The following is a 24,289-nucleotide window of genomic DNA, read 5'->3' on the forward strand; positions in this document are numbered from 1 at the left end:
TTAAAAATGGCTACAATACATTACTTTAAATGTCTGCAGTGATAGATGATTAATACAAGATGAGCTGAATAGGAGTGGACCTCATTGCCACTTTTCACTGAGCTCCCCCTTAGAAACACCAGATTGACTTCTCCTAGATTTAAAGGTGATGGTATCCACCTAATACATTTCTCAGGGAAATATGCATTGATTTCTAACAGATCTCTGCAACTTTAAGGGTATACATGGCTTCCTATTTGAAGAGTAATCAAATTTCTGGCATAGAATGGATGAAGGCCTAGATTATCTTAATTAATCCATCCATACTTTGATTCAATTAGAGAGCTATGTTTTGTGCAGCAGGGAGGATGACCACAACTCCCCTTGAGTTAATCTAAAAAACTTCCCTAGCAGTGTGCAGATAAATGGGAAAAAAACACTTCTTTTGAGAGGAGCAGGATAATGTAAACTGCCTAACAGTACTTTACTGTTCTAAATTTGGAGGGTGTGCCTGCCGCTGACTGTGATTTAATCTGTTCACTTACCATTTTACACTAGAGCCTTTGCACCTTCCATTGTTGGCTCCAGGAGGGATCCAACAAATGGAATCAGGAGACGAGTGGCAGGTGTACTTTCAGCCCAAAATACAAATAACTGTGAATCTGATGGGAGTCATAAAAAACATGTAGCTTAATTTTTGCACAATGTATGAAATTATAGAAAATTTAAGTTGAAAGTATTACTTAAAGTAACTGAACATCAAACGTTAAAATAACGAAACGTCATAGATGAAGCATGTTTGCAAATTTATTGTCTAATTTTTTTGGTAGGTACTTTCTTCTCTGTGTAAATTATTTCTTTTATGGAGAAACAGTTGCTGATTATTTTGGTGGTCTGGTGCGAAGGGAAGTGCCACTTCAGTTCCTGGTCCGCTATCATCGCTTCATCTCCTTTACTATGTATCTAGCAGGTGTGTTCAAGTTTAGTACATATTCAAAATGTTGTAGGCCTTTTAATTACTTCAAATCTTTTTACTGCACGCAGTAAATCTGAATTTGTATTTTGTGAAGCAAGAGTCAGGTGAACTACTCCCACCAGTTGTAAAAGATAATTTATGTTTTTATAATCCAACATGCTTGCATTAATATATGTTTCTACTCATAGTGTGTACAGCAGGTAAAGTGTGGGTCAGGACATAGGCATTGTTTAGCAGTTCTGAGTATTTTGTTTTGATTTATATTGATATTAGACTATGCCAAGTGGCCTGCAATATATCAGAGTACTGGAATATGTGGGAGGTCGATCAACATGTCTAAAGAGAAAAGGCAGGTTATAATATTTTAGGTGTTTTCTTCCCCTTCATCAAAATTGAAAAGATCCTTCTGTCATGGACTTTGCACCCATCCCCTCCCAACCAGTTTATCCTTGGAGTTATTTAACCATACGCACCAAGGTTTAATGAGAATTGATACTTAATTAGCTGATCCATGTAGCTACGTCAATAGGCAATTCCTAGGTTGGGGAAGGGAAAATTGGTCAGGATTTTTGGTTTTTTGAAAATAGTTGCAGACAGCACAGAAGGAGGCTTCATGGCCTATTGTGTCTGGAACTTAGCTACTGCAATGCACAACTAATAACATTGTGCTTCTTCCTCCCTCTTTTCTCCCCCACCGCTAATTCCTGTATTTTCTGCTCCTTTATATATTTATCCACTTATCTCTGAAAGATGCAATGGTTTCAATCACACCCTATTGCAACGACAGCATTTTAAAAATAAAATTTCCTGACACTTCTCTTAGGAATGAGTGTTAGAAGAACAGCATATTCCTACATGCTTAGAATATTTTAATTATGTCCTTTAATTTTTACATTATTTTGTGAAATATGATCATCCAGATGAGCAATAAAGATCTCACATCACAACTTGTTATGTGGCTACTTTAAAGATCTTGGAAGGTAGAAACTAATTATTGAAAATGGATGACATTTTAGTACATGGAGCAACCTGTACAAATTTCTTTGAATTTTTCTTTCATTAGATTTAAAGAACATTGTAGTTATGCATTTTGGGACAGGACACCTCTCTAATTTGGAGATATGATTCTGAAACAAGCTTATTGCTTTTAGCAATATGCAGGAATAAAAGCAATATACAGGAATAAAATAAAAGCAAAAAACTGTGGATGCTGGAACTCCAAAACAAAAATAAAAATACCTGGAAAAACTCAGCAGGCCTGACAGCATCTGCAGAGAGGAATACAGATAACATTTCGAGTCCGTATGACTCTTTAACAGAACTAAGGAAAAATAGAAGAGAGGTGAAATATAAGCTGGTTTAAGGGGGGTTAGACAGGTAGAGCTGGATAGAGGGCCAGTGATAGGTGGAGATTGCCAAACGATGTCATAGACAAAGGGACAAAGAGGTGTTGACGGTGGTGATATTCGCTAAGAAATGTGCTAATAGGTGACATTAAGGGTAGAAATCCCACTGGGATGGTCTGAGGGCTCTTTGCTTCTTCCTCGAACAGAGGCCCGAACAATCCCCATCCATCACTACTCTCCTCCGTCTGGCTAAACTTGTTCTCTCACTGAACAATTTCTCCTTAAACTCCTCTCACTTCCTCCAAATAAAAGGTGTGGCTATGGGTACCCACATGGGCCTCAGTTATGCCTGTCTCTTTATGGGGTATGTGGAACATTCCTTGTACCAGTCCTACTCCGGCCCCCTCCCACAACACTTTCTCCGGTACATCGATGACTGCTCACATGTAATGAAATTTATACTGTTTAAGGGGGGTGGAGCAGGTGAAGCTGGATAGAAGGCCAGTGATAGGTGGAGGCAAAGGAGAGATTGCCAGAGATGTCATGGACAAAAGGACAAAGGGGTGTTAGTGATAGTGATACTGGCTAAAGGAGGTGCTAGTGGTGGCGTTAAGGTCAGAGAGCGGAATGTGATAATGTCAGGACAGTAAGCAATCTGGAAAAAACAACATGAAAAAATGACAGATGGCCCTAGTGGGGGTGGGATGGGGGAGGGGACGGTGGTGGAAAAAAGATTGAAAATAGGATAAAACAACGAATAAAAATTAATTTAAATAAAAATAGAAATAAAAATAAGTGGATAAAAAATAAAAATTAAGAAATAAGAATGAATATTGAAAAAGGGGATATAAAGGGGCTGAGGATGGAGGAGAGTGTTCATGGTCTGAAGTTGTTGAACTCAATGTTAAGTCCAGAAGGCTGTAAAGCGCCTAATTGGAAGGTGAGGTGCTGTTCCTCCAGTTTGCGTTGGGCTTCACTGGAACATTGCAGCAGGCCAAGGACGGACATGTGGGCATGAGAGCAGGATGAGGTGTTGAAATGACAAGCAACAGGAAGGTCTGGGTCATGCTCGCGGACAGACCAAAGGTGTTCCGCAAAGCCGTCACCCAGTCTGCACTTGGTCTCTCCAATGTAGAGGCGACCGCATTGGGAGCAGCGAATGCAGTAGACCAAATTGAAGGAGGTGCAAGTGAAGTGCTGCTTCACTTGAAAGGAGTGTTTGGGCCCTTGGACAGTGAGGAGGGAAGAGGTGAAGAGGCAGGCGTTTCACCTTCCCTGGTTGCATGGGAAGGTGCCGTGGGAAGGTGATGTGTTGGGGTTGATGGAGGTGTTCTGGAGGGAACGGTCCCTACGGAATGCTGACAGGGGGTGAAGGGAAGATGTGTTTGGTGGTGGCGTCATGCCGAAAATGGCAGAGGATGATCCTTTGAATGCGGAGGCTGGTGGGGTGAAAAGTGAGGACAAGGGCGACCCTATCATGGTTCTGGGAGGGAGAGGAAGGTGTGAGGGCAGAGGCGCAGGAGATGGGCCGGACATGGTTGAGGGCCCTGTCAACCACAGCGAGTGGGAAATCTCGGTTAAGGAAGAAGGAAGACATGTCAGAAGTGCCGTTTTGGAAAGTGGCATCATCGGAACAGATTAGGCGGAGGCGAAGGAACTGAGAGAATGGGATGGAGTATTTATAGGAAGCACGGTGTGAGGAACTGTAGTTGAGGTAGCTGTGGGAGTTGGTGGGCTTGTAGTGAATATTGGTCGACAGTCTAGCACCAGAAATTGAGACAGAGAGGTCAAAGAAGGAAAGGGAAGTGTCAAAGATGGACCCTGTGAAGGTGATGGAGGCGTGGAAATTGGAAGCAAATTGATAAATCTTTCCATGTCTAGACGAGAGCATGAAGCGGCACTGAAACAGTCATTGATGTACTGAAAAATAAGTTGTGGGAGGGAGCCTGAGTAGGACTGGAACAAGGAATGTTCCACATACCCCATAAACAGACAGGCATAACTGGGGCCCATGCGGGTACCCATGGCCACACCTTTTGTTTGGAGGAAGTGAGATAAGTTAAAGGAGAAATTGTTCAGTGAGAGAACAAGTTCAGCTAGAAGGAGAAGAGTGGTGGTGGATGGTGACGTTCGGGCCTCTGTTCAGGGAAGAAGCGGAGAGCCCTCAGACCACCCTGGTGGGGCATGAAGGTGTAGAGGGATTGGACGTCCATGGTGAATAGGAGGCAGTTGGGGCCAGGGAACTGGAAATTGTTGATATGATGGGCATCAGAGGAATTGCGGATGTAGGTGGGAAGAGACTGGGCAAGGGAAGAGAGAACGGAGCCAAAATAGGAAGAAATTATTTCCATGGAGGCTGACATGATCGGTCTACCGGAACATTCCTGTTTGTGGATTTTGGGGAGGAGGTAGATGCGGGCTGCCCGGGGTTTGGAGACCATGAGGTTGGAAGCTGTGGAGGGAAGATCTCCAGGTTATTTGAGATCAGCTTTTCTCTTCTCTGTTTATCATTTCCATTAGATTTTTGAATCAATATTTTTAATGAAGTTTTATTTTAAAATAAGATCGTTCCAATTACATAAACATTCTGTAAATTGTATATTTAAAAAATGAACACCAGATGGTAATTGCAGAGCAGCAGTTCAATTTGAAGGCACCATGTGATTATTGTAAATAGTGAACTGAAACTTGATGGGTGTATAACTTTTCACTTAACTCCAGCATTCAACTCCAGGCTTGAAAGACCACTTCAGAATCTTTCAGTGTAATCTGTTAATCCTGGAGGTGTTAAGTAATGTTTTTTCCACTTCCATTTTCTTTGATCTGTTTGTATTGTGCAAAGTTGAAGGATAGACAAATAAATTGCACCTGTACATCTGCCAGCTCTAAAATTGGTGCCATGCACAACTTCTGAGCAACTTCCAGTGTTGCTTTGAAGTTGGTAGGTGAAAGCTGACCTGGGAGATTCCTTTGCGCTTTATAGTTTGTCTCTTTTCCTCTTTCTTTCCTCCTTCCCTATAGAGAAAACACAAGCCCCTAATGAGCATCTTCACATGAAGGCACAACTAAAATTGCAAATTTGCTGTTTGGAGAGTTACATGCGAACTCCTGTTCTAAAATTCTATTCCACATAAATATTGTTGTCTAAATGGGTTTATTAAATTAAGTTTTGGTTCCATTTTTGTCTAATGTGGTAACATTGCTGAACAAACAATTTGTGATGTAAGTGCTGCATTAAAGTAATAGAATTTGATCTTAGCATTTTCAGGGGAAGCGAGAGCAGAGATTTCCACTGCGATTTATGATCATAAATGGTTATCATAAATCACTATCTTCCCCTTAGACATTCTGAGGGTATCAGTATATATTATACTGCTATATGCTCTACAAAGCAAATAGTGTTACTAACATTTTAAGTACTAAATTATTTAATTTTTAAAATGAATTTTTAGGCAGTGAGCTGCCTTATTATAGTTGGGTATTAGGCTAAGAGTGACCAGTAATAATGAATAATAAAGCTATGGAATTTGCCTGAAAGAGTTGCATAAGGTGGTGTATTAGAATGGCTTTCACCATAACTCACGTATGTATATTTTGTTGCGTATTGAGAAGGCTAATATATTTCCTGCTGTCACTTTTCAGGCTTCTGCATGTTTGTACTGAGTTTAGTGAAGAAACATTACCGACTGCAGTTTTACATGGTGTGTATGCAATATTTCTTTTGTAGTTATTTACATAAGTAGGAAAACACTCCAAAATGCTACAAGTTTTAAAAATGTTTTCTGCAGGGAATGACGGACTGCATTTAGATGATTTAAATGGGAGCTAGAGGCACAGGAGAAGTCTAGGATCTTGGTTTAAGATTAGCACAGAAAAGTCTCTTTTTGCCAACACCAAGACTCCTAAGTAAAATAAATTGAACCATCTGATTCCCAGTCCCTGACAGATGCAGACTCACAGCACAAATGTACTGGCAACTTGGCTCAAGTTAGTTCTAAAATTGGTAGCCTTATTCAGAGGTCATAGGAATCATGTGGAAAAGTTCACCTTGGTGCCGTGCTGTCAGAATGCTGTTATGAGTTTGAAGCTAAAACAGTTTTGTTGTGTTATATATGCATTGATTACTATCTGTTCCATTTTAGACCTGATTAATTAGAATTAGAAATTTCTATAATTTAAATCAGACAGCAGAAGTCTAATATTAAAGAGAAAGCTGTTCTCTTTGTTGTGTCTTTATAATATGAAAGCATCAGTTATAATTTTTAATTAAATTTCACAGCAACAAAGGAGCATGAGAATTCAAATTATGATCCCACCTCTTGAACTTGGCATCCAAGCAACTAGATCGCTAAAATTACCAAATGCATACTCGATCTTGATTTCCATTGTGTTGACTGTTAAACTTGTCTAGTCAGTTTATGATCCAATTTACAGCTGACAGATGACCCCATATGTTTCAGTAAATTATCACGCCCTTAACTCGTTTGAATCATTCAGCTGTGATTTCACAATTTTCAACAAAATTATGAAACATTTTGCTTCTCTTCTAGGTTCTCTATCCAACTTCGTTATCTAACTTTTCTTGAAAGTGGCAACTCATATTAATGTTTAATTCCACTGTGCTAGCATCTCATACCAAAACTGAAGTGTTTTCATGAATAAGGTTATTAATAATTGCTGGCATTCTATTTGCTCATGGAGCATTAAGCTGAGGCTATTATCATCCTCAACTGACACTCATGCATACATTTTTTTGGTCCTCCAATATTTTTTCTCTAATGTAAGGATGGCTATGATGCAGTTTCAATGTACTAGCAGTCTGCCAGGTATGTCATTCAATCAATAATTCTTAACATGCGAGTTTAGGTAGCATCTACTTGTACCCTATTTACCCATTACCATCTGGTTGACCATGTTCTAATTCTCTGCCTAGATGCATGTACATCCATTGGGTGTGATCAAGATTCAGCATCTAAACTCAAGGATGCTGAGCCAATGGTAGCTGCATCATTACTGCTCATAGATTTTTTTTTTTCATTCTTTCACAGGATGTGGGAGTCATTGGCTAGGCCAGCATTAATTGCCCATCCCTAATTGTCCTCGAGAAGGTGATGGTGAGCTGCCTTCTTGAAGCACTGCAGTCCTTGTGTTGTAGGAACATCCACAGTGATGTTAGGAAGGGGGTTCCATAATTTTGACCCAGCGACAGTGAAGGAATGGCGATATATTTCCAAGTCAGGCTGGTGTGTGGCATGGAGGGGAACTTGCAGGTGGTGGTGTTCCCATACAGCTGCTGCCCTTGACCTTCCAGGTGGTGGAAGCCACGGGTTTGGAATGTTGCACTTATCAAAACCTGGGAAAATAAAGAATTCAATTCTATTTATGCTTTTAAATATAAGGTTTAAAACATTTCTGCACTTTTCTTTGTGTAGCAGATATTCTCAGCAATCCCCGCTCCCAACTTAGCAATACTAACACCTCAACGGTAGAATTTAGTGTACCAAAAGCAGGCCCTGCCGTCGGGACCAGAGATCATTGGGAATCTGGCATGGGTGCATGGCAGCTGGCCGAACCCAATCACATGGTGGATGTAAGTCTGACATTGGGGCATCACCAGCTGGCGCCATATTTAAAGGACAGCCAGCCCTGTCTTGAAATTTGAATTAGCCTTGCAGTTTTGCCCTGAAAGCTGTGAATTCTAATTCCTTGTCAGTTGTATTATAAAGTTGCCAGCAGACAAAAGCACCAACAGATCAGTGAGCAGAGACCGCCACCAGGCTTACTTCCCCATTGTGTCATTGGTAGCGCACCTGAAGCTGATTCAGAAGAATGTCGCAGTCAAGCCAGTGGATTGCTGCATGGTTTAATGAAGTCTCACTATATGACCTCCTCCAGGCTCTCTGTGGACAGCAAGATAATTTGTTTCCAACCGATGGCTGCTCTCAGCTCACCAAGAAGGCCCTGGGTGGATGTCACAGCGGAGGTTAGAAGCTGTAGCGTGCAGCCAAGAGATGGGGCCCAATGCAGGAAGGATGAATGACCTAGTTCACACTGCAAGGGTGAGTTTGAGTGACAGACGGGCAAAATGTGGAATAAAAGTGGGTGGGAGCAGACGGGTCACTGTAGGGGCTTGGACGGGTGGTGACATGTACACTGTTCCCCCTCAGCAGCTTCTTTAGTTGCATTGGTTGCATCCATGTGTGTCTCACAGGCATCTGCTTCTTCCTTTCCGCTTCACCCACCTTTCGTGAGCGTGTAAACAAGTAAAGGTCGAAGACAGATATTTGTCTGTTGTGTGCTGCCGAGATGAAGACACTTGTGCCGGCAGGAAAGCAGGGTACTCGGTCCACCTCAGACGCTGAGTTTGGAGTGGCGGACGTGGAGACTGAGGATGATTTTCGCTTGGCCATCAACTCTGGCTACAAAGGCAGATTGCTGCTCACACAGATGGGAGTGGACTATTCAGTATTTAATCAACTAATTGTTTTTCTTTTGGAAATGCAACTCCAGCAGAGACGCATGAACAGACTGCCAGTCAACCTCCTCTGAAGATGGCAGTCCGAACACCTCAGAGAACGCAGTGTCACATCTTTTCCCACACTAAGCTCAGGTACACTCACCTTGGTGGAGGACACATTCATGACTTGACTCTGGGTAACATTCTGGGGAGCACCGCACAGGTACACAGATGTAGATGATGGAGATTGTGAAAACTCAGGCCCCTGACAGTCAGAAGGCTGTTGGAGGCCAAGCCCATGCAGCGCCCCAGGCTGATGAAGGTCTTCTGAGTACCACAGTCAACCTGCTAGAGTTGCAAAGACTAACAGGGGAGAATCTAGTGGAGCTGCCTGAAGCTTTGAGGAAACATGCATGGGGTGATGGAGGACTCCATCCAGGCCATGACCTCTGCCATGTCTTAGGTGGGTGAACGCATTGCTTCCTCCAGGGAGAGGTTGGCAACTGTCATGAAGAGGCAAACTCAGGAAACTACTCAGTGGATGATTGATGTTAGTGTGAACCCACAGACCATTGCTGGTGCCAGGACAACAGTGTTGCAGCAGGCTGGAGAGAGGTTGACAATGCTCCCAGACTTCCCTCCAGGTGTTCACCTCAGTCAATGGGAGGCAGGGCGCTGCTATCTTGCACCAAGAGACTAGAAGATCTGCAGCCTGACATGCTGAAGTCATTCAGTGGATTGACAGGAGCTCCCCAGCCCCTTCATCAGTGACCAAAACTCTTCCAGCGGCAGTGGCCACAGAGGACTACTGCACTAGTGCAGGAATCCCCTAGGTGCCCAAGGTCCTTCAGGCCTGGGGCTGAAGGAAAACGCCTGCCATAGTTATCAAAAGCCACAGAGCATCAAGAGCAGTAGCCTGCCTCCAACTCATCTATAGAATCTGGAGGCTCACCTCACCATAGCACTTGAAAATGTTTCAAAAAGGTCACTTGAAAGCACTAGAGTGGTACTGGTGCTGATTTCATAATGTGATGACAAGATTGATTGTGCTGCATTAAAATGTGTTTGGAGTTTCGTTGCTGTTCCTCTTTTTATTGAAGGCTTCCTGTTATTGCCCATTGTAAAGCCATCAGCTAATAAGCACGGGGTATTGAGCTCGCTCACCATTTGAGACGCATATATCACTTCAATAATTGGAAGGTCAATGTGGGAGCTTTATTGTAAGAACTTGTGCTATAGAGCAAGAATTGTGAACAGCTGATCTCATTGGAAACCAGGTTGTTGGAAGCGGGTAAGGTTGAAGTTTTCCCTTGTTTTCTGTGTTTCCACTTCCATTGGTAGCAGACAGATGCTCTGGATCCCCTTCATGTTTAATCTCCACATCCCTGTAGTCCTCCACAGATGTAACTTGTGTCCCCTCCTCTTCCTCCAGTTTGAGGTTCTTGCCCTTTTGCATTGCCAGGTTGTGTAGTGCACAGGATACAATGATGATCTTTGAAACCCTCACTGCGTCATTTGGAACGCATTCCCATACTGATCAAGGCGACAGAAGCACATCTTCAGAAAACTGATGATCTTTTCTCTTATGGCCCTTGTTGTGCAGTGACTAGAATTATACCTTTCTTCTGCCTCAGCCATGCTTTCAGTGACCCACCCAGTGAAAGCTGGAGACTTATGAACCCAGGAAGCTACTCAAGAGAGTAATTTTGACTTCCAGGAGACTGAGTAACAGCGATGTCGTGTGCACACCTGTATTATTCACTTCCTGTGGTCACAAACTATCTGTACATTTAACGAATAGAAATTTTCCTATTTATAAAAGCTGCCGGCTATTCTGATGGTACTTTGGCGACATGGATGCAGTAAACTACACTCTAAATACGTGGAAAATCGGCCATGGCAGCAAATTCCATTACTCTAACTGGCTGTTCCCGTCTGTCCAGCATCTGATGTACTTTGCAGCCTTCTTGAACAGTACATTGGTGAACTCCTTTACGCAGCAGTGTGTGGCTGCTTCATAGATTCCACAAATGTTACCTGTTGAAACCTGGAAGAAACCAGAGGCATAGAAATTCATAGCTGCAGTGACTTCCAGAGCTACTGGCATCTGGTGCCCACCCTATCCCCTTCAGCACAGGTCATCCTGCATTATGGCGCAGAGGTCAATGATTGTCTACTTCAAGAGACATACACTCTTCTGATACTGCCTCTGACATTTGCAGGGTAGGTCAATGAAGGAGGACTGGATGGATGATTCCCATATTTTCAAAACCTTTCCCTTTCCTTCCAAGCAGCCTTTGAGGTGTGCTCTCCCCAGATCCTGCGATCTTTGATACCACTTTAAGGAACGGCTGCTCTGCACCTCAGCTATGTGCTGCCTCTTTTTGCCCCTCTACTTCTGTGACAAGAGTTTCTTGCTTGAGGCTCTGCCCCTCAGCCACTCAGCTCTGGACCTTTTTACACAGAGAGGTCATCTCCAAGATTTATCCACTACCCTATAATTCGGTCTCCTGAAAGTCAAAAGGTCCTTCAGTAAGTCATGGAAGCCACTTGAAAGTTGCCAGCTTTCACTGGGCGGGTTACTGAAGGCATAAGAGACCTGTGCAACTTTCATTTAATTTGGGATGCAGCATTAAATCCTGAAGAATTGCATGATAAGTAGATTTAAGTGGGCCATTAACTACTTCAGTTAAGTTCTCGCCGCTAACGGGTGAGTTCCTTGTGTCAAACCCTTTCCACCACATGGTAAATGCTGTTGGGAGACAGATGCACGGCCTCCTGTGCGATTCCCTGGGTCTACTCGCCATCAGTCCGTGGGGCTCCATGAAATTCAACCCAATGACACACGTCAAGGCTTTGTGTACGGGAGATTTCTCCCTTTCCAACCCAATTACATATCTGAGTACATTCTTGGCACTTGCTGTTCTAAAGTAAGTTGCAGCTTGAATATTGGCCAATACTAATTATTGGGAAATCACGGTTAAAAAATGTGCATTGTTTTTTCATTATATGCAAGAGAGAAACCATTTCCAATCAGTACCATGTAAAGGTTTTCTTAGCGTCCATTTCATACTTCTAATATAAAAAAAATGTAGGCAATTAACAGCTTCTGCTCAATGCAGAAATCATAATATGAAGTACCGAATCACATTCCACTTTGCACTATTTCAGCCACTATCACACTAAAGGTGGTTGTCAGATGCTAAAATAATACTGTGTTGGATGAAGTGCAATCCAGTGTGCATAATAATTTGAAGCTCTTGTAACAGCTTGGTGGCAATGAGTAAAGCAAATCAGATGTTGAGATGCATTAAAAGGTTATTTTTGAGCCAAAATATTGAGGTAAACCTGCCACTTTCCAAATCATTCATGCGACCGCATTTTGAAAACTGTTCTGGTCACTAATGCAAGGATATTGCAGCAATTAAAAAGATGCAATGTATTACAATACTAGAATGATTGAGGGATGCTAATATTAGGAGTGATTTATATATAGAGCAGGTTCGCACTAGAAAAGAGAAGGTTGAGAGAAGATCTGATTTCTGTTTTTAGGAAATAAAGGGACTAGATACTGTAGACTATGATAAGCTGTTTAACCTTATTTGGGACAGTAGAACCAGTGTGAAAGGCTAATACATGAAGGCAAGTAAATTCAAAACTAATGTGCAGAAATATTATTTCAGTGATAGTGATAAATCTATGGAATAACCTTTTTAGGGAGACGATGGAAGCAAATCATATTAATTCATTCAAATGCCAATTTCTTTTCAGAAAATAATACTTTTGGGATACAGTGTATGAGTAATTTGATTGATATATGATTGAAGCATGCATGGGAGGCACCGGTGGCTTTGTACCTATGGCTCCCAAAACTTTTCACTGTACTTTGTACTGCTTCCTTGCCCCATCCCTGCATCTGTTGTAGCCTAATTGACATTGATTACCAAGATTAGTCAACAGCTCCATTGTTGTATCAATGCAACTATCTGAGTGGTAGAATATGAACTGAAATGAATTTTGATCTTTACTCATTTAGCAATTCCTATGTTCTAAAGGGGAAAAAAAGGCAAAAGGCATGCATTTATGTAGCACCTTTCAGAAGGTCCCAAAGGGCTTTAAAGTCAATGAAGTACTTGTAAAGCATAGTTACTGAAGTAACGTAAATCTGTAGCAGGCAACATGTGCACAACAAGCTCCCACAATGTAATAATGACCAGATAATCTGCTTTAGTAATGTTGATTGAGGGATAAAAATTGGCCAGGACAACGAGGATATCTCTCCTGCTACTCTTCGGAAATAGTGCCATTGAATCTTTTACATTCACTTGAGAGGGAAAACTGGACTTCGATTCAATGTCTCATTCGAAAGATGGCACCTCCAACAGTACAGCACTCCCTTAGCACTGCGCCTGAGTGTCAGCTTTGATTTTTGTGCTCAGGGGTGAAAGTGCTTTCAACTGAGCCACGGCTGATACTGTCATGTTATGACATACATTGAAGACTCGGTTGGTTGGTTGGTAGGTAGGTGTACCTGGCAGTAAATGTTAAAGGCAACTGTCCTGCTAGAATGTGTTAAATCCTGTAGATGAAATAGGCAAATTAACCTATTTTGGCTGGAATGGTTGTGCCATTATTTTTTTATTCGTTCATTGCAGCCATTGGCTAGGCCAGCATTTATTGCCCATCCCTAATTGCCCTTGTTCAGAGGGCATTTAAGAGTCAGCTACATTGCTGTGGGTCTGGAGTCACATGTAGGTCAGATTTCCTTCCTTAAAGGACATTAGTGAACCAGATGGGGTTTTACAACAATCATCATCAGACTCTTAATTCCAGATTTTTATTGAATTGAAATTTCACCACTGGGTGGGATTTGAACCTGGGGCCTCAGAACATTACCCTGGGCCTCTGGAATACTAGTCCAATGACTATACCATTATGCCACCGCCTCCCCATTATACATAATATATATCACAGTTCATTAGTTGAATAATGTTTGAGAGAAAATTGATTTTAACTTTTATGTTTTCTTCATTTTTATATTAATTAGCTGATATTTATATATTTTTTAAATGTACAAATTTGGGCCGGGATGGGGGAGGTTCGGGTCAGGCTGGACTGGGGTGGGGGGAGGGGAAAGGTCAGGTCGATAAGGGCAGGGTAGTGATGAGGGAGTTGGGGGAGGGGGGGGGGGAGTCCTGTAGGAAAGTCGGTGGGGAGGGGAGTGGTGGGCAGGGTCGCGTTGAGGAGTGTAGGGGGGGTCGAAGGGGAGTAGTCATGGGTCGGGTTAATTTGTGGGGAGCGGTCGAAGGTGGAATGCAAGGAGGTGGTGAGTCGGGTGGGGGGAGTCCCATGGGCAGTCAGGGGTGGGGTGGGCCAGTGGGGTGGCTTCTAACTTTTTCTGGCTGTTTGATGGTCAGAACCATCCAAAGTTTGTGATTTAAATTGCATTATCGGATTATTCCCAGTGCAGGGTAATTGCTCAAAGGAAATGTCAACTTCCTGGGCAATTGCCGTGCAGTCCTTACCTGGGAACGTCCGGGGAAGGTTCCCCAGTGCATCTTTGGGGTACACTACGGCATATTTGGGCTACCCCCCAGGTATACAGCCCTGGAGCTCGGAAGTTAGGCACCACTCATTTATTATTTACCCCCATCAAGTCCTTTCATCACTTTGGGCATTTCAATTGGATTCTCCTTTGCCCTCCATACTTCAGTGAAAACAGCCTTGGTTTTTCAAGCCTCTTATTAGAATTTTCTTTACTTGTCCTTTTTATTATCTTATTGATTTTACATTGCACTTTTTTTATGCCTCCAATATCCTTCTTTTGAATTGTTAGTCTAACCAATGTCTTGTGCAGATTTGATTATCACGACTTACAATGTCCTGAGAAATTTGCACCCCTAAATCCTTCTATTCCTTCATTGAGAATTTTATTGTTTGGGGCAGACATGCTTAAATGTTTTATGGATTGTGTATTTATTTACAACAAGCGAAAATGCTGAATGGGAAAAGGCTAGCTGATCCATTGAACCTGCCCCATAAAGTCATGTTGCAGTTAAGCATCATGACCCCCAATGCTGCAAACATCAGCGGCAATGAATTGCTTGGCAGGTGGGGAAAAAACAACATTTTTCAGGGGATAAGGTGTCTGGCAAATTCCTGCATGGCCCTGACCCCCCAAAGCCCCAAAGGCAATCAAAGTGAATCAAGAGACTATAGTGGCCGTTAGGCATATCACCTAATACCCAAGCTTTTAATATATGGTGATATGTGTTAGTTAGAAACTTGTCGAGCTGCCTTTCGAATGTTCGCTGTAAATCTGAACTCTCTGCGCAGATCAGCAACTTGTTTGATCAGTGAATCTTTGAAAAGAAAAACCTTCTGACATCTTACCTAGCTCTGTGGTTACATATCTTTTACTTATGTTCCCTTGTTTTCCCGGATCTATTTAATTCATGCAGTCTCTTCGCAGTCTAATGCCTTCCCTGAACTATTTTAAATACCTCAATCAAGTCTCATCATAGCCTATGCTTTTCAGGAGTCAATAAACCTAGCTCTTGAAGGTTATTATGATAATTAAGGATTTCTAAACTAGATATCAGTTTTGTGACCCTGCTTTGAATTGTTTCCAGGGTTTTTATGTTTCTCATCACGCGGGGACCAGAACTGGAATTAGTGTTCAAGATGAGGTCTAAGAAAAGCCATTTGCATGGATACCATAGTGCTTTCTGTCTTATATTGGATCATCCCAGCAATCCTTCTGAGTACTCTGTTAGTCTTTGCCGGCAGCCTTTTAAGGCTATGTGTAAAGTTTTAATCAATGTTTGCATTAATTTAACCATACATGGAAAAGGGCTATGGAATGGGCCTAAATAGGTTCTTCTTTTGAAGAACCAGCAGAGGCACGCTGTGCTGAATCACCTCCTTAGGAGCATAGGAATGCATAGAATGGGAAAACAACAACTGCTTGTATTAATTCAGTGCCATTACTGTAGAGAAATATCTGGGTGCGTCATGGAAGTGTAAGGATGGCAAGCCAAAGAAGTGTTTGTGACTTAGAGAGGAAACTCCAGAGGGTGAGTGCAAGGCAGCTGAAGACACAGCCACTAATGGTAGGGTAAAATGTACAGGTATTGCACGAGGCAGGAATCCACTAAGTGAACCGTTTTTTGGGAAGGGTCATAACACTGGAGAAAGACTGGAAGGAGGGAGGTCAAAGAAGAATTTAAACTGCAAGACAAACATTTTAAATTTGAGGCATTGGAGGACCAAGTGCCAAAGTAGGTCAGTAAGGACACGAGTGGGGCAGTGATGGATAAGGCTAGGAAATGAGCAGCAGAGTCTTGGATGAGCTGGAGTTCATGGAGGGTGATGAATGGAAGACTAGCATGGAGAATATTGGAACAACTTTGTTTGGAGGTGACAAAGGCATTATTGATGGCTTTATCAGCAAAGTAAGAATGGTGATCTGTATGTTGCTGAGATAAAAGTTAACAGCCTTTGTGATGAAGAGGATGTGGAGTTGGGAACTCGACTCAGGATCAAAGAGAGTATTGAGGTTGCAGATGAATTGATTCAGCTTGAGACCGTGGCTAGGGAGAGAAATGGAATCAGAGGCAAGGGTGTGAAGTTTCTAGTTGGGGGAGTCAAATATTGATGGCTTCAGCCTTCCTGAGTTTTAGCTGGAGGAAATTTCAAGTCTATTGCCATTCTGTTTTTTCTAAAATATATGATTTTCTATTTATCTACATCTGTATTTATCACGCAGCTGGCCACTCCCCTAACCCAGTGTTTCCCAAACTACTTTCACATTTGAAACATCTTAACATTTGAAAATTAAAGTCATCCCAGTACGCCAACAAAAACAAAACAGCAGTAGATCAGTATAGTAGCATTCATATATAATTGTTAAAGTTGCTCATCATTAATCAACATAAATACGAAAATCTGAACTTAATCTACTTAGTAAAAATATTGTTATTTCATGTAGGCTTCAATCAAGCTCTCCTTCTCCCCCAGTGACAGAAGGTTAGGTGAAGGCCCTCTCCTCCTGCTTCCAGGCCCAGGATGACTATGCACGCATCCTGATGCACTTTGCCCTCTAAAGATGGTGGCTGTGCAAACACCTTGTTGCACATTTCCCATTGTAAAAATGCATGTGCACTGCTGCACATTGCCCTCTATAAAGATGGCGACTGTTAATCTGGTCCTGTCACGTGGAGAAAATCCATAGCTGCTACCTTCTTCACCCTGATGAAAAAGCGAAACCGGTAGCTTTCCTCAGGGTTTGCAGCCTACATGAAATATTTATAAAGCCTCTCTGCCCACCTGCCAGGCCCATCGCTCTCCTTTGCCATGCCTCTCAGAGACCGAGAGAGGGGTAGGGCCGGATGCCACCTGGGCTCCGTGCTGGTGTAGGACGCAGTCTCGGAAGAGGCGGGGAGGGGCCCACAAACCCATCCACTGTTTCTGCAACAGTTTCAGAAGAGCTGCCCTCATCTGTTTATATTCTCCAAGTTAGGGCTTAGGAAATCCAAAAAAAGGGAAAGTAAATGCAAGAGTACTTCATTAGAGATAAATAGCTTCCTGAAATATGAATTAAAACATACCCAGATTGTATACTAACAGTTTTGACCAGAGCTTTTTTTGCCTTGTGCATGAATCTATTTAAGTAGGATGGCAATGTTGTAAAATGTGGATGATTATGTTTTAATCACAAAGGAGATTTTGGAAAACAAGTCATTTTGGTTTGATTGTGTTTACAGTTTGGCTGGACTCATGTAACACTGCTAATTATTGTTACTCAGTCTCATCTGGTGATCCAAAATTTATTTGAAGGTATGATCTGGTAAGTGAATTGTGATTTTTCTCCTTGCGTTTTTTTGTTACCCTAAATTAAGCATGCAGTATTTTTTTAGCTTTCTGTTTTTAACTTGTTTCTCACCCCATTCCATTACTTCAAGTTAGTATTCTGAATTCACTCTCCTGTTACAGGACAGCCTGGTGCAGTTTTATTGTATTTTTTCTCCCAATTCTTGATCAGTCTCTCAGACTATAGTTGATCAGTTTTGAAAGTATAGTTTTAGCTATGAAAACGTGGAATTCTGGCAGGTGGACATTAGTCTCCTGTTACGATCTCGGGAGAGACCAGTAACTTTTTTTAAATAAAAGAAATATGAAATCCTGGTTATTTACTAAAAGAGTAAAGCCACAAGATTCCACTGTTTAAAACTGAAGAATCTTTACTATACAAGAGTCACCAAAGCAAACGCTAAATACTATCTATCCTATACGGTAACATCCTGAATTAACATGAGTTAAACATGAATTAACAGGCAAATTTGGTCGAATATAAACTATAAATTGCACATTGTAAATGGTAGATACAACTAAGACAGATCTTACAAATTGGCTGAGCAGCCCATTCAGACTTTACTGATTACACTTCCTCCTGAGAATTTCAGCTCCTCTCCTTCCAGTAGTTAGTCTGATCCTAAGCTGACAGCAGCACACAACCAACCCGAGTTCCATGGGCACAATCTTCACTATAAATGTCATGTTGTCTGCAAAACCTGCTCAACCCGATCTGGATGAGGTAGACTGCAAGTGTTATCTTCCAGCAACATAAGTAGCTTCAGCAACTTTTTCTCAGCTTCTGCATCTGGACTCTGCCTTCTTCTAGAAAGTGGGGGGGGAAGGAAGGGTAAAACTCCAAGAAGTATGACTAATGGGAAACAAAGCAGCAGGTTAGCGTGTGGGGGAGTGGATTCAACCTCATGGAAAATTATGAAAAAACTGAAAAGAAAGGAGAGCCCAGGAGAGGCTATTAAAGTCTCCAGAACACAAAATAGGACAGAGTGTTTGGAAAGGGCTAGGAATCTAACTTCAAGCACACCAGATAAAGGGACGACAATGAGAAAGGGGACGGGAAATACAGGACTGAAGGTGTTGTATCTGTTGTATACGAAATAAGGTAAATGAGCTTGTGGCGCAGATTGAAATTGGCAGGTATGATGTGGTGGGCGTCACAGAGACATGGCTGCAAGGGGATCAGGACTGGGAGCTAAATATCCAAGGATATACATCCTATCAAAAAGATAGGCAGGTTGGCAGAGGGGGTGGGGTTGCTTTGTTAGTAAGAAATGAAATTAAATCGATAGCAAGAAACGACGTAGGGTCAGATGATGTAGAATCTGTGTGGGTAGAGTTGAGGAACCGCAAAGGTAAAAAAACCATAATGGGATTTATGTACAGGCCTCCGAACAGTAGTCAGGATGTGGGGCACAAGATACACCAGGAGATAGAAAAGGTGTGTAAGAAAGGCAAGGTTACAGTGATCATGGGGGATTTCAATATGCAGGTAGACGGAAAATCAGGTTAGTAGTGGATCCCAGGAAAAGGAATTTGTGGAATGTCTACGAGATGGCTTTTTGGAGCAGCTTGTGGTGGAGCCCACTAGGGAACAGGCAATTCTAGATTTAGTGATGTGTAATGAGGCAGGTTTGATAAGGGAGCTTAAGGTGAAGGAACCCTTAGGAGGAAGTGACCATAATATGATAGAATTTACCCTGCAATTTGAGAGGAAAAAGCTGGAATCAGATGTAACAGTATTACAGTTGAATAAAGGCAACTACAGAGGCATGAGGAAGGAGCTGGCCAGAATTGACTGGGAGATGAGCCTAGCAGGAAAGACAGTGGAACAGCAATGGCAGGAGTTTCTGGGAGTAATTTGGGAGACACAGCAAAAATTCATCCCTAGGAAGAAGAAGCATACTAAAGGGAGGACGAGATAACCATGGCTGACAAGGGAAGTCAGGGACAGCATAAAAGCTAAAGAGAAAGCATACAATGCGGCGAAGAGCAGTGGGAAACCAGGGGATTGGGAAGCCTACAAAGATCAACAGAGGACAACTAAAAAAGAAATAAGGAGGGAGAAGATTAAATATGAGGGTAAACTAGCCAGTAATATAAAAGAAGATTGCAAGAGGTTTTTTTAGATATATAAAGGGTAAGAGAGAGGCAAAAGTGGACATTGGGCCGCTGGAAAATGACGCTGGAGAAGTAATAGTGGGGAACAAAGAAATGGTGGAGGAACTGAATAGGTACTTTGCGTCAGTCTTCAGGGTGGAAGACACGAGTAACATCCCCAAAGTTCAAGAGAGTCGGGGGGCAGAGGTGAGTATGGTGGCCATTACCAAGGAGAAGGTGCTAGGAAAACTGAAAGGGCTGAAGGTGGATAAATCACCTGGACCAGATGGGTTACACCCCAGAGTTCTGAAGAGATAGTGGAGGCGTTAGTGGTGATCTTTCAGGAATCACTGGAGTCAGGGAGGGTCCCAGAGGACTGGAAAATCGCAAATGTAACCCCCCTGCTTAAGAAGGGATTGAGGCAAAAGACGGGAAATTACAGGCCGATTAGCCTGACCTCAGTCGTTGGTAAGATTTTAGAGTTCATTATTAAGGATGAGATTTCAGAATACTTGGAAGTGCATGGTAAAATAGGGCAAAGTCAGCATGGTTTCATCAAGGGGAGGCCATGCCTGACAAATCTGCTAGAATTCTTTGAGGAGGTAACAAGTAGGTTAGACAAAGGAGAGCCAATGGATGTTATCTACTTGGACTTCCAGAAGCCCTTTGACAATGTGCCGCACAGGAGCTTGCTCTGTAAGATAAGAGCCCATGGTGTTAGAGGCAAGGTACGAGCATGGATAGAAGATTGGCTGTCTGGCAGGAGGCAGAGAGTGGGGAAAATGGGGTCCTTCTCAGGATGGCGGCCGGTGGCTAGTGGAGTTCCGCAAGGGTCAGTGTTGGGACCACAACTTTTCACTTTATACATTAATGATCTAGATGAAGGAACTGAGGGCATCCTGGCTAAGTTTGCAGATGATACAAAGATAGGTGGAGGGACAGGTAGTATTGAGGAGGCGGGGAGGCTGCAGAAGGATTTGGACAGGTTAGGAGAAAGGGCAAAGAAGTGGCAGATGGAATACAACATGGGGAAGTGTGAGGTCATGCACTTTGGTAGGAAGAATATAGGCATAGACTATTTTCTAAATGGGGAGAGAATTCAGAAATCTGGAGTGCAAAGGAACTTGGGAATCCTAGTTCAGGATTCTCTTAAAGTTAACTTGCAGGTTGAGTCAGTAGTTAGGAAGGCAAATGCAATGTTGGCATTTATTTCGAGAGAACTAGAATATAAAAGCAGGGATGTGCTGCTGAGGCTTTATAAGGCTCTGGTCAGACCACATTTAGAATATTGTGAGCAATTTTGGGCCCCGTATCTCAGGAAGGATGTGCTGGCCTTGGAGAGGGTCCAGAGGAGGTTCACGAGAACGATCCCAGGAATGAAAGGCTTAACATATGAGGAACGTTTGAGGACTCTGGGTCTATACTCGATGGAGTTCAGAAGGATGAGGGGGGATCTGATTGAAACTTACAGAATACTGAGAGGCCTGGATAGAATGGACGTGGGAAAGATGTTTCCATTGGTAGGAGAGACTAGGACCCGAGGGCACAGCCTCAGAGTAAAGGGAAGACCTTTTAGAACAGAGAAGAGGAGAAACTTCTTTAGCCAGAGAGTGGTGAATCTATGGAATTCATTGCCACAGAAGGTTGTGGAGGCCAGGTCATTAAGTGTATTTAAGACCGAGATAGATAGGTTCTTGATTGGTAAGGGGATCAAAGGTTACGGGGAGAAGGCGTGAGAATGGGGTTGAGAAACTTATCAGCCATGATTGAATGGCGGAGCAGACTCGATGGGCCGAATAGCCTAATTTCTGCTCCTATGTCTTATGGTCTTCAACTGGCCTGTTCTGCACAATGGTACTAACCAACTACTACCTGTGTCCTTATATATCTTTTAACCTAAGTCAGTTTGCCAAGAAGTTTTGGTTTCCAACCCTTGGTTTGCTTTTGTTTCCTGAGAAACTGGGAGGGTCAGTTTCCTTTCTGTTTACCTGTTCTGTTTGCCTTTTCAGTTCAGTTTCTGTTTTAGTTAGGGTGGCCTCAAAAATATACAAATTAAATTTAAACACACAGATTCCCTAACACTCCCATATCATAGACTCGAAATAAATTGTGCAACCTCCTTGCTTACGGTAGATGCCACTGTATTCATTATAAAATGAATAAGAGCAGAAAATGTTGTGGAGTTCAAGCTGCTTTGTATTCAACCCTGTTTCATGTATTTTATTCCAGGTTTATTGTTCCAATCTCGATTGTAATTTGCAATGATATAATGGCATACCTATTTGGTTTCTTCTTTGGAAGAACTCCATTAATTAAGGTAAGTCATCCTGTGGAAAATTGTAAGTCAGTGTTGCAATTGAACCATAGAATTATATTCATTCACGGGATGTGTGCCTAGTTCAATGCTGTATGGTCCATCCAGTTTTATTCTTATGTATCTAATTGCATCTTACACTAACATATACAAGTCTGACTGATTCAAACAACTTATACTCTTTCTTGGGATGTGGAGGAGACAACCCAAATAGTTGCTTAAAGAATAAAACCAAACGTTTGTTTTCTTTTGAAATAGGCTTTTTAACATTGGGGTTTGAGGTCAATGCAAATACTATGAAACTACTTGAATTTTTTTTGTTTCTATGGAGCATCTATTTTGATGACATTGGTATGCCACACTTCAACATTTGAAATTCATTACGTGAAAGGTTGACTTAAACTTGAGATTTTGGCTACATCTGGTGTAGTGCCAAGGGAGTGCCACACTTCTGGCGGTGTCGCCTTTTGTATGTGTGGGTAAATCAAGGTTCTATCTTCTCATGGAAGATCCCACCGCACTGTTTTGAAGAAGAACAGGGGAGTTATCGCTTAGGTCCTTGCCAGTCTTTATCTCTCAATTAAATTGGCTGTCATGTTTCGTACATTGCAATAGTAATTATACTTCAAAAATAATTAATTGGCTGTAAAGCACTTGGGATGCCCTAAGATCATGAAAGATGCAATATAGATGTAAGTCTGAGTATCTTTCTTTATCACTTGCAGTTTATTGCATGGAATTTAATAATCACAGCCAATTGGAAGATATTTTTTTAAACAAATCTTGAAACAAAAATTTCATGCTGTGATTTGATGATTAAATTATTATTTGATATTTAGAGGGGTTCAAGGAGTTAAAATTCCATTACCAGTCTCCGATTTGTCAAGATGACAGCCAATTGCAAATGAGCAATGACAGTGTACATGACATATTGGGGATTGTTAAAGTTTTGAGTGCTGTTGTAATTTTCGTTAATAATCACCCCAACAGGTGTTGCTAAACTGGGAGGAACACTGAATGGTAAACAAGAAATGCTGGAAGTGACAGCAGAAATTAAATCAACATTATGTCTGCTTTGCAGGCAGTTTCAATGAAATGCTAAATTTACAGCAGGTGGCCTAACCTGTTAATCAATCAATGCTATTTTACAGTTGTCTCCAAAGAAGACGTGGGAAGGTTTCATTGGCGGTTTCTTTGCAACTGTTGTGTTTGGATTTCTGGTATGTTGATTGCCTTTATTTTAACTTTTGTAGAAAGTGAGAGATGCATGATTCAGATTACAATCATCTGACCACCCTCTTTGTTTTGTAGTGGGCCCTTTATTTTTTTTGCGTGGTTATGACTTCTCTCTCGATACATTGTTTTTGAATCATGCTGCCTATTTTGAGACAGAATAAAGTTGTAGAGGAATCCCAATTTTTCTTTGATAGTTTTATCTAAATGGAGCTAATGTTAATGTATATTTGAGTCAGAATATCTTAACGTTATACAGGTGGACATTGAGGTGCCTACAGTAAATTAGAGGAATTTGTGTTTATGGAGCCAGCTTTGAAGTTCAGTGATTTCCTCTACCTGTGCTGTCTAAGCCTTGCCACCCCGCTCCCTGGAAAATTATCTCTTTCTTCACTTGAATATATGGTCAGATCTGATTTGTTTCCATTTTATTCATCAGAAACATGTCTATATGATCTGCTTTGGAAAATCTTTAAAAACTGACCATGTTATTTATTCATTCGAGCAAAAGAAGCTCAGAGGTTTTGTGTCGAGTCGGCCTCCTAGTTGGTGTTTTATAATTAGCATATATTTGGAACATAGCACATAAACATAAGGTGCCTTTGTCTTTGTTTCTGTGCATATATTATTATTTGGTTCGCTATGAATATTCCTCTTCTAGCCCTTGGGACAATTTTGGGTTTGCATTTTTTATTTTGATGCAGTCACAATAACAGTTTTTGTTTTTCTTTCTTACTTATGAAATCTTTGTGTCAGATTTTGTATACACAATATAATTATTTCAGGGATAATTTGATATCCCAAATTGAATCTTTAAAAGTAATTCTAAAGTGTGTTCTGATCTCAGTAGAGACCAGTAACTTTTTAAAAGAAAATCAAGCTCCCAGTTATGAACTGAAAGAATTACGCCGCAAGGTTTCACACTTTAAACAAAATCCTTTACTGTACAAGAATTAACCAAAGCAAGTATTAGTAACTTAACACTATATTTCATAAACACTTATTCTTTAAGCCCA

General features: G+C 41.8%; 1 protein-coding gene across 2 annotated transcripts in view; it reads left to right on the forward strand.

Moving 5' to 3' along the window:
- Positions 1 to 24,289, forward strand: part of cds1 (CDP-diacylglycerol synthase (phosphatidate cytidylyltransferase) 1) — a 76,051-nt gene that overhangs the window by 43,370 nt on the left and 8,392 nt on the right. For both annotated transcript variants that reach the window (XM_078543906.1, XM_078543915.1), the window contains 5 exons: positions 810 to 949; positions 5,944 to 6,002; positions 17,524 to 17,606; positions 21,956 to 22,043; positions 23,192 to 23,260. In XM_078543906.1, the coding sequence (XP_078400032.1) occupies positions 810 to 949; positions 5,944 to 6,002; positions 17,524 to 17,606; positions 21,956 to 22,043; positions 23,192 to 23,260 (439 nt within the window). The remainder of the gene's footprint in view (positions 1 to 809; positions 950 to 5,943; positions 6,003 to 17,523; positions 17,607 to 21,955; positions 22,044 to 23,191; positions 23,261 to 24,289) is intronic.

Source organism: Cetorhinus maximus, chromosome 1 (assembly GCF_964194155.1).
Source record: "Cetorhinus maximus chromosome 1, sCetMax3.hap1.1, whole genome shotgun sequence".
In the NCBI taxonomy this organism is placed as follows: Eukaryota; Metazoa; Chordata; class Chondrichthyes; order Lamniformes; family Cetorhinidae; genus Cetorhinus; species Cetorhinus maximus.